This window comes from Aplysia californica, unplaced genomic scaffold (genome assembly GCF_000002075.1).
Source record: "Aplysia californica isolate F4 #8 unplaced genomic scaffold, AplCal3.0 scaffold00190, whole genome shotgun sequence".
NCBI lineage: Eukaryota > Metazoa > Mollusca > Gastropoda > Aplysiida > Aplysiidae > Aplysia > Aplysia californica.
The window spans coordinates 928,692-938,984 of NW_004797460.1; the positions used below are offsets into that span (position 1 = coordinate 928,692).

The window sequence follows — 10,293 nt, forward strand, 5'->3', positions numbered from 1 at the left end:
CTATCATATCTTCAGCCGTCCGGCTTGGTTCCCCTGTTGGCACACACAGCTTCTCCGGCAGTGTTAAAGGGGTGGGGTGACAGTGCTATCTCAGAGACTCACCTGCTCACACAGTTCCCTGACAGCAGTGAGGTTACCATTTATGCAGGCCAGGTGCAGCGCAGTCTGGCCATAGTTGTCCTTCTGTCGCGGGTTAAAGCCAGAGTAGATCAGCAGTCGCATGAGCTCATTGTGGCCTGTCAACAGCGACAGAACGAATGACTTTACTATGAAACTACAATGAATTCTTCAGCATTACTAACACATACTAGTACTTGAAATATATTACGTACATTAATAGAGTAAATGTTATTTAGATTCTAGACTTTTCCTCAAAAGACTCGTTTGAAATTTTGCTTGGTGCTTTGACTTAATCTTTTTTTTTTTCAACTATAACTGCATCTTTCACATGACTGGTACCTGTTCACTGTCACAATCTGCTCCTAGCAATGATTTTGATGATTTTATAGCATTTGTGGGATATTTCTGTACAAGTAATAGGTATATTTGATTTACTATAAGAATCAAGCGAAGTGTTACCTTTCTTTGGTGTTCTTATGGGAAGATACAGAAATAATTTCCACAGGTGACTGTAGTTTACAGCAAGTGAGAACAACGACAGCCTCATTTTGCCAGAGATAGAAATTTTGGAAGTAAATGCCCAGAAAAATGGCACTCACATTTAAACTGAAATGAAAATCTCTCACCTTTAAAGGCAGCCCAGTGTAAAGCATTATCGCCATCCTTATCAGTCAGCTGCAGTCGTGCCCCTTTGCCCATGAGGTAGCCGGCCAGCATGGTCTGGCCATACTGAGCAGCCACAATGAGAGGAGTGCAGTGTTTGTTGTCAGTCACATCCAAATCCACACCCACCTACAGACACAAAATAAATAATAATAATAATAATAATAATAATAATAATAAATGACATTCAAATAATAAAGCTAAACCCTGATCAAAGAATACATCACATGCTCTGAGTGCATAGCAAATACAAGTAGCAACACATACTATACATACACACAATACATTGTGTTTTCTGTGTAGAAATCTAGATATATATCTATTTAATCTAAAAACAAAAATGACATCTCTTCAGTTACCAGGCAGTGAGATCCAGCCTTCAATTTCGTTGACTGCAAATGTCTTTGTGAGGAAAAACATGTGACCAATGTGAGCAATTGTTCTGAACAAGTCACAACGAAGACAAGGAAGGGGTTGTTTGCTCTATATGTGAATCTGGTGAGAATTCTCTTGCTTAAGCCTTTATTTAATATAACGAATTTTGTTGATTTTAAAATGTAAAACGGGGGAATTCTTAAGCCTTTTGGGGAGTCCCAACTTCCATTACATCCTTGTTCTGAGAATGAAAGTTTTACTGAAGCCTCCCCCCTCCCCTCTTGAAAGGATCACACATTACAAAGTTATCTAAGTCCCATATATACTGTAGAGTACTAGAAACTGACAAACTGTCATTTTAAAGTTATTATAAAAGATAACTACCTGGGTCAAGATGTCCACCACTGCAATGTGCCCATTGACACAAGCCCAGTGAACAGGGTGAGCTCCGAGTTCATTGGAACTAGCCTCATCAATGGCAACTTTGTTCTCTATCATGTACCTGCAAAGGAGGAAGATTTTCTAACAGAGGTACAAGATATGACAAAATGAATGAGTGCCAGCATATGTCTGAAACAGGTGAAATGATGCATAATGTATGTGAATGCACTATATCCACCAGGATTTACATTCACCGGTCAGTTGCCCACAAAATCATTCTAACTTTCAAAACAAAACACATGCCAGCTTCGTATAAAAACATAACTAAGTGCTATCCTGTCACAAAGAAAAAATTTTTTTTAAAGAGAAAAAGCAATAATAAATTTAACAAGAACAAAGTTTGGGGGACAGTAAAAAGCGGAAATGCATTTTTTTTTTAATTGGGGGGGGGCTCAACACATTTTAATGTCCATATAGTATCATCATAGAAACACATTTATGTCATGACGTTGTGGAATCAGACACTCGTCAATTTTTGGGTATGTGGCATTATTGGTATCATCTGAAAGCTTATTCATTTGCCTAGCTTTCGATGTAAAAATAACCATCTATTGCGAATAGAAGATGAGATATTTGTGACTGAAGGAGCTTGAGTTTGCCTGTTTTCAGAGGTAAAATTAGAGAGAAAATGACTGCCAAAGTTTGGTAAACTTCAAATAGCTTGAGTCCTTAAAAATTGACAATGTACATATTCTGTGCCTTTGATCGATGTCCTTCAGTCAAATTCACACAGAAATCAAAAATGTGTTCTTTAATGGGCACGAAAGGAGTTGAGTCTCCTCCCCCCACCTAAAAAATTTGATAAAAATTCCCAAACCTGTAGAAAATTGACAATTTTTTCATTTTCAGATTTTTGACGAGCACCAGGTTTCACTATGCTGCCTCACATTTATTTGTGGGTTTTACTGACATACATTGAGTTCTATCGGGCTGTGTTCTTCTCAAAACAGACCAATTGACCAATAGGCCTATCAACTCCAATCTGTTTGTCCTTTATCCATGAGACCAACCAATAGGCCCATCCAGTAGTTGATCAAAAGTACAAAAATTTGTAGTTTCCAAGGACACTTAAGGTTTAGAAGTCATCAAACTTTGCAGCGTTTTTCTTGCTTATAGGTTACCTCGGACACCAGGCGATCCCCATCTCTTTTAATAGAATATACGTCTCAGCTTCTGTTCCAAAATGATTGGTATTTTTTCATCAAAAGCAAGACAAATGAACAGGCTATGAAATTATATCAATAGGCCTACTACAGTAGAACACGGCTATAATGGGACATTTGGTTCCAGAAGAAAAATCCCGCTGTAGGCAAGTTCCCGCTATAGGAATGCAAAGGGAAAATTACAGAAAATTCTTTAAAATATACATGGTTATCTCCCTTCCATATCAATAAAATTTGCACTTTACATTTTTCTTCCTTTTCTTGTCATGATTTTCTCAGCCTTTAATTCGAGTGAGAAGCCTCCTTCTGTCTTTGTTGGAAGCCATCTTTTCTTCGGTCTCCTTGCTTCAGCTGTCTATCGTACCGTTAGGCCTACTGTTGAACAGGAGAAATCGATGCGTGCATATGCCTAACAGCATCATTGATCACAATTCAATGAATCAGGAATCACACACTATAGGCTCTCCTTTTCTTTTACTTTTTGGCCTAGCCTAGGCCTAGGGCGATGGCCTATACGCTCTCATACTGAGTGTCTAAGCTACAGCACATCACTTTTGAAGTGACTCACATAACGCGTCTCTCTGCACCATCTCTCTCTGCCGCCTGTCCGACCTCACTCATCCCTGGACTGGCCAATTACGAGGACTGTCTCACGGAAAACCAGAATTTGTAATTTGAAAACTATTCAATATTTTCACATTCTGTAAATGCACACTTGTAAAACAATCATTTAGGAATTTCCCGATTGAGCACCATGAGCATTGTACAAAGCAAACCAACACAGCAGTTCTCCAAAGATGGCTACCCCCTCGGAAAATTGGTCAAGGGTAGGAGTGAGGTCTGTCATTCGGTTTCTGACCACAAAAGGTCTCAAACCTATGAAATACACATTGAAATGAAGTCAGTTTACGGGGAGAAAGTAATGGCAAAGTCACAGTTATATGAATGGTGTAGTAAGTTCAAAGCCGGGCATGCGGATGTCAACGACAAAGTTCACCCTGGACCTTGTTTTTCTGCCAAGACTGAGGACAACAAGAGTCGCGTTAACGAACTCATTCAAACAGACAGGCGCCTAAAAATTTTCGAAATTTCCGAGTAGCTAAACATTTCAAAGTAGACTGTCCATAGGATAGTGTTTGATGAGCTGCACTATCAAAAGTGCTCTGCTCGATGGGTCCCAAAAGAGCTGACAGCTGACCACAAGACGCAACGTGTTGAAGCGTCTCAGACTTTGTTGAATCGTTGTTGCCAAGCTGTCACGGGAGTCATGAATGCATCTGGAGACCCCCAACAATACGATGAAGCATTTCTGAGAAGCATTATTACAGGAGACGAGACTTGGATACACCATATGACCCCTGAAAAGAAGAGGGATTCAATGGTTTGGAAGCACACGTCTTCACCTGCCCCCCCGAAAAAGTTTAAAATTCAGCCATCGGTGAAGAAACTCATGCCACGGTTTTCTGGGACGCTATGAGTGTTTTGCTTCTTGACATTCTGGAACCAGGACAAACTGTTAATGCTAACAGATACTGCCAGATTCTTGATAAATTGAGAGAGGTTGTGTGGCGAAAAAGACCAGGTCGGTTGTCCAGCGGGGTCATTTTGCAGCATGACAACGCAACGCCAGACACCGCAAACGCTACGAAAGACAGGATCCAAAGGTTTGGCTGGGAAGTTCTGCACACCCCCTCACAGTCCTTACTTCACCCCAACAGATTATCACCTTTTGGACCAATGAAACGCCATATTTCTGAACATCGATTCACCAACGGCGAAGACCTCGTGGAAGCCGTGAAAGATTGGTTGACATCCCTTGACGAAAATTTTTTCAGGGAGGGTATCTTCTCCCTGATCCAAAGATGGGAAAAATGCGTCCAGCGGGATGGTGATTACATTGAGAAATAAAGCACAAGTTGAGGTATGAAGTGTTACATTTTAATTATAATAGGACAAAGATTGTTGCCTTTATGGACCTTTTCCGCTTTTCCCTCGTACAACGCCGAACCGCTGACTGCCTGTTTGGAGCCCGCCTACAGCCCCCTTTCCTCCTGCTAGAGCTTGCTCAATCTCTCCTGTGGTATTCGACTTCGTGCCTTTCCTTGCCCCGCTAAACCCGAGCACAGGTAATTCAGTTTACATCCAAAAAAAAAGGGTGGGGGGGGATTCCGGTACGGTCACGCTGTCGCGGGTGCCACTATAGTCATGTTCTACTGTACACATATGCCCAAAATTGCTAAGAGCTTGATTCCACCATGTCACGACACAAATGACTGAAAGATTTATTTGAAAGAAAATAAAAATTATGATATCAAAAATAAAATACAGCCCTCCTCTCTCCTTTCCCCCTCCTGTGTGTCCCTTCTTAAACTTTAAAACTGGCGCTCATATGACCTTATTAAGCAGTTGTGTAAAACCTCTACAAAAACAAAACAAACTTTAAAACAAAAAAGAACCCCCCCACAAAATTTTTTTTTTTTTTAAATTGGAATTCTAAATGAAACCTGGTCACAGTTCAAGCTCCTACTCACCTGAGAATACTAGTGTGTCCCCCAAGACAGGCCCAGTGCGCAGGCGTGTGGCCTTTGTCATCACGAAGCGCCAACACTGACAGGCCTTGCTGCTCCACTAGCGTCTGCACAGGAATCAACTTGCTGAAAGTGAATGAGGAAAAAACATTGAAATGTAACAAACAGATTACAGATAGCGTAAACAAAATCAAAAACTTACATTAAATCTTCATCAGTCATCAGTAATAATTATTACATTAAATAAAATTTAGTGGATCATTTTTATGTCCCTTCTCCCCTACAAGGCTCTTGGCACTTTACAGTAACATAAATGCAAGTACAAATTCCCATTGTGCCTTTACAATACAGCAGAAATGCCCACTGGCTACATAGGGCATAGGGAGTTCCAAAGATTACAATGTTACCCAAGAATGACATGAAAGAACTCAGAAAATATTTGACGCAAACAGTACGATAAATAAAGCACCTGGCAGTGGGGAAATTCAATCTTCATTCAGCCTCAAAACTAATTTGGTAAGCATTTAATACCTAACCCCCTACAAAGTCTTTAAAGCGTCCAACAGACCTGTAAATTGAATTGATCAAGTAGATTTTTTTGTTTTTTTGTTTTTGTAAAGTGTTTTACGGCGCTCGCAACTGCATAAGGTCATATGAGCGCGCGGGACACACCTAATATTTTCAGTTGGTAAGAAATTTTGAATCTTGCCCGGGTGGCGCCGAAGCCTACTCTTATCAATTTTAGACCACCAAGGGATCTTTAACATGCGCAACTTGCACACGGGCCCTCCGAGATTTTTCACCCTTGTCCGAGAAAGCTAGGTGAAGACCTTTCCTACCAGAAGACCAGGGGTGTGGCAGAAAGACAGCAGTAAGGAGGAGACAAGGAGTAGCAGTAGAAAGGCTGCAGAAAGAGTCAAGAGCCCTGAGAAGGGGGCAAAGGAGGTCACGGGGTGGGGGCAGAAAGTGGAAAGGAAAGCAGACAACAGAACATTGATAGAGAGCAGGAAAGGAGGGGAAAGGAGACAATTTTAGAGAAGAAAATTTTTCGGGCGCTACCCGGATTCGAACCCGGGACCTTTGAATGAGAGGTCAACACCTTAAACTTAAAAAGAGTAATTCATTGAAATACCACAGCTTGGGCACATACATGACAATAAACATCTTCTCCTCCCCCAAAGTCTTCGAACTTTCAACATTTTTTCAATTCCTTTCGGAATGCTGTCCGAGGGGATTTTTTTCTTTTTCGGTTGGCTGTTTTGCCAATTTGAATTGTGAACCGAACCAAATGTTCATGTGCTTTGTCTTTTAAACTTCTATATATAGCTATAGTCCTTTGACTTGATCAGCCACAAACAGTCATACGATTTGTAGGTTTCTATACTTTACTTTTACTTTTTCATCCTCTGTTGCCGTTAAGCGTCGAGGGAAGATGCAGTTTTCTATGGTAAGCCAACTCCGAAGCTCTTTTAGTTGTGATATTATGTTATCTCAGGGTTTCCTTGACACCCTCGATCCATCTTTTGCATGGCCTTCCTCTTCCTTTATAGCAATAGCCTGAGTGCTTGGTGTTGTAGGCTCTCGAGACTTGCTGGCCAAGTGACATACACGCAACAGGTGGCCAAACCATTTTTTTCTCTGTCTTTCTATATAATGTAGCAAGAAACATGAAATTTGTTTTTTGCTTTTAAGCCAACAAAACAATGTGCATATGATAGCCTTATCTCTGCTGAGTAACACAGTTTTTGAATTTTGACAATTCGTTCATAAATAAAAAGTTATGATTTTTTAAATGAATTTTTTTTGGGGTGACTCTCATACAATAGTCTCCGCCTAAACACACGATGCTCGGGAGGGCTCCTAAGCGTGTGTTTATACGGAGCGTGCGTTTACATGAACCTTTGCAAGGGGAGGAAGGGACGCAGTCATCTCAATTCCTTATTACTCTAGTGACCTCCCTTGGAGGAGGGGGTCATTTTGGCAGATAATGTGACGACACGTGACTGTTTTGTGAAGGATTCCCCGACGGGTTAAGAATACAAAGGCGTTGAATGGAGGTGGGGGGGGGGGGGGGGGGGAGACAAACTCAATGTAATGAATATGCACTGTAAACGTCGGGAACAGATAGCCTAAGAGGAAACTGTTGGTCATAGTCATAGAGACGACGAACCAGCCACGTAAGCGACCACCCCCAACCCTAAATTCATGCAGAATCATCCCCGAGAAACATTTTCTCTTGTGATTCGTAAAACAAGTACGTTATAAGTTCTTCGAGTACAGCTGATTAGGCTTCCTTGTCTAATCTTTAAAATCCTATAGAGGCCTGTCTAGTGTTTTACGGCATTCGCGCGTGTCGCGCATCAGGCCTAGATTTAACTAAACATTACACGAAGTCACTCAAACACCAGCCAGAAACCTTCTCTCAAAGATACATTTCCAGTGACCAATCAAAAAACTTTTCAGTCCCCCCAATCCCCCCTTCCAACATTTAGCCGACCAGCCCTAGATCGAGACCTGTGCGACAGTGGAAAGTAGGATGTGTAAACGCTGTCCATTACTCTCTTTGTACAGCGTGAGGGGCACTCTCACCAAATATCCGGTTTTCTAGTAAATTCTAGCTTGTCTTATGCAGGCTGTGCAGGTTGTAGTGGAAATTTCCCCTTGCCAAGCTTAACTTGTCGGCGTGTTTCGCAGATCGGAGCGTGCGTTTAGAGGGAGTAACCGTGCGTTTGTACGTCTAAATTAAATGGTAAAAAACCCGTCAGATGACGAAGGCGTGCGTTTGAGCGGAGCGTGCTTTTGTATGGCGTGCATTTAGGCAGAGACTACAGTATAAGGAAAAAATCCCAAAACACTGTCCACATTTTTGGGTGTATTGAGGCACTTTTTATCAAAAATTCCGTAGTAAACGGAATACATGAATGAAACTTGGCAGCCTGTTGTAGTTTTTCCTGCAAAACCTATATCTATACAGATATTTGATGTATCTGCAGTAGTTTTTAAAATATCAGGGGAAATGTGTAAAAAAATTCATAGAAATTTTAGGCCAAGGACTTGCGGCAAACATTCAAACTCCTGCAACTTTCTTATTTTTTAAAATATATCTACGAAATTTGGCCATCTTTTGTATTTTTTCCTGCAGATTCCAAATCTGCTGTTATTTTTTTTGGTATGAAAGGCTCTTTTATCACTGTGAGTGAAAATGTTGAAAATGTATCCTGGGTATGTTACTAAAATGGGATATCCATTAACTTTTCTTGCAAAATTTTTGTGTATAATTGTATAACATAACATACCAGGTGTGCTCTGTGTACAGGCACCAAAAACAGATAGTGAATGCAAGCAAACAAACATCTGAAATGGAACAGAAGATAAGAGAAAGTGTACTGACCCTGTTGGGTTTATTTGAATTTGTTAAATTTTGCTTGAACCTCCTTAGCATTTGAAATACACAAGATGCGCCCCCCCAGAACGTGGTTGTGGCTCCAGTTCGGTGTCCACAATGCTTTTTCTTGCAGAAGTTTACCCATCTCCGTACCGGTACATAATTGGTGGAAAATACTAGTAATCATACATAAAAAAGACCCCTCAGTCACCAATTCTTTAGATTTCATCTATATTTTGTTCCTTACTAACTAGAAAGCCATTCTATGAATTTATGTAAGTTACTATCATAACTACTATGTAGTATTATAATTCCTGTTCCTTGGCACTAAACTGACGAGTCCATGTAGATCTAGGTCGGGGGAATAACAGGATCGAGAGAACCGTCGACATCGATCGATAACGCAAGAATGTGATCTCTCCTCCCCGATTTTTTTGTATGCAGAAAGTCTTTTTATCATATTCATAGCAAATAAATTTCATGCAGGCATAAAGATAAAGCCTAAAAAGTGCTTTTTAGCTTTTGGAAAGCCGAACTAGCGAACACGGTTTCCTCGTCTCTCTCGCGCAGTAGACTTTCCCCAACCTGTTTCTTTATGACGTCATGGAATTTTCCACTCGACGCCGGCTAGCCCGACCTACTCAGTGGAATGCCCGAATGCAGTCGAGTTTGGGTGGTGTTTTGCAATGGTACGCAAAAAGTATGCAACATAAATTAATAAAATTTGAAGACAATAAAGGAAAAAGGTTGTCAACCAAGGTTGTGAAAAAGAAATCCAAAATTCAACCAAATCTGGTGTAGCCGAGTGCTCCAACTTCGGACACGAACAGCACCATAACCAAGTAACCTACGTGTTTTCTTTTTCGCATGTGACCAGTTTGACCTCTTTTTTCATTGGCTGCCAAGTTTTGCTTTCATCCATTGAGAAACAAGCCCGTATGAGTGAATGAAAATAGGGCACTGTGAGAAAACGGGTCCGGTAAAACAAGCCCGCAGCGCCTATACAAGAGTCCCCGATTTCGGTCACACTCATCGGCGCTGCGTGGGCCTTGCTATATAATGCAGGCAGGACTCAATGCCGATAGCTGCTCTTACTTCTTCATTTTTCTGCCTGTCTCGTCTTGTGATCTTACGGGTTTTGAAGAGACATTTCATTTCGTATGTGGTGATTTTCCTTTCACGGGTTTTACTTAATGTCCACGTCTGGCACTGTATAATTGGTATGAATATTGAGGAGCTAAGCTGTCTCTTTGTGTCCATAGAGATGTTTGGATGGGATAGGAAGGGTGCGAGCTGGTAGGTGACAGCGTTAGCTTTTGAATTCGCATTTCTATTTCTCTGTCTAAGGACCCATTTTCAGAAAAAGTACTGCCAAGACATATAAACTCCTTTACCTGTTTCAGTTGTTTACAATTGACATGGATATTCAGGGGAATACGGTTTCAGCTCACTTTCATAAACTTCTGTTTTTGATATATGTGCTATAGCTTAGGTTTCTATAAAGGATAAAATTGCCTCTCTCGACCACGAAGTCATGACTCACACAGTGGGCCTAAAAAATAATTACACAGTACACTACAACAGTCCGGCGCCTTGAAAAAAAACACCAAAGTTAGTG

The 10,293-nt window shown here is 41.0% G+C and overlaps 1 protein-coding gene across 1 annotated transcript in view; it reads right to left on the reverse strand.

Moving 5' to 3' along the window:
- Positions 1-10,293, reverse strand: part of LOC101858342 (probable protein S-acyltransferase 23) — a 39,417-nt gene that overhangs the window by 23,804 nt on the left and 5,320 nt on the right. Inside the window, exons 2-5 of the mRNA XM_013082724.2 lie at positions 5,294-5,416; positions 1,543-1,660; positions 747-912; positions 103-236 (exon numbers count right to left, since the gene is read on the reverse strand). Coding sequence (XP_012938178.1) covers positions 103-236; positions 747-912; positions 1,543-1,660; positions 5,294-5,416 — 541 coding nt within the window. The remainder of the gene's footprint in view (positions 1-102; positions 237-746; positions 913-1,542; positions 1,661-5,293; positions 5,417-10,293) is intronic.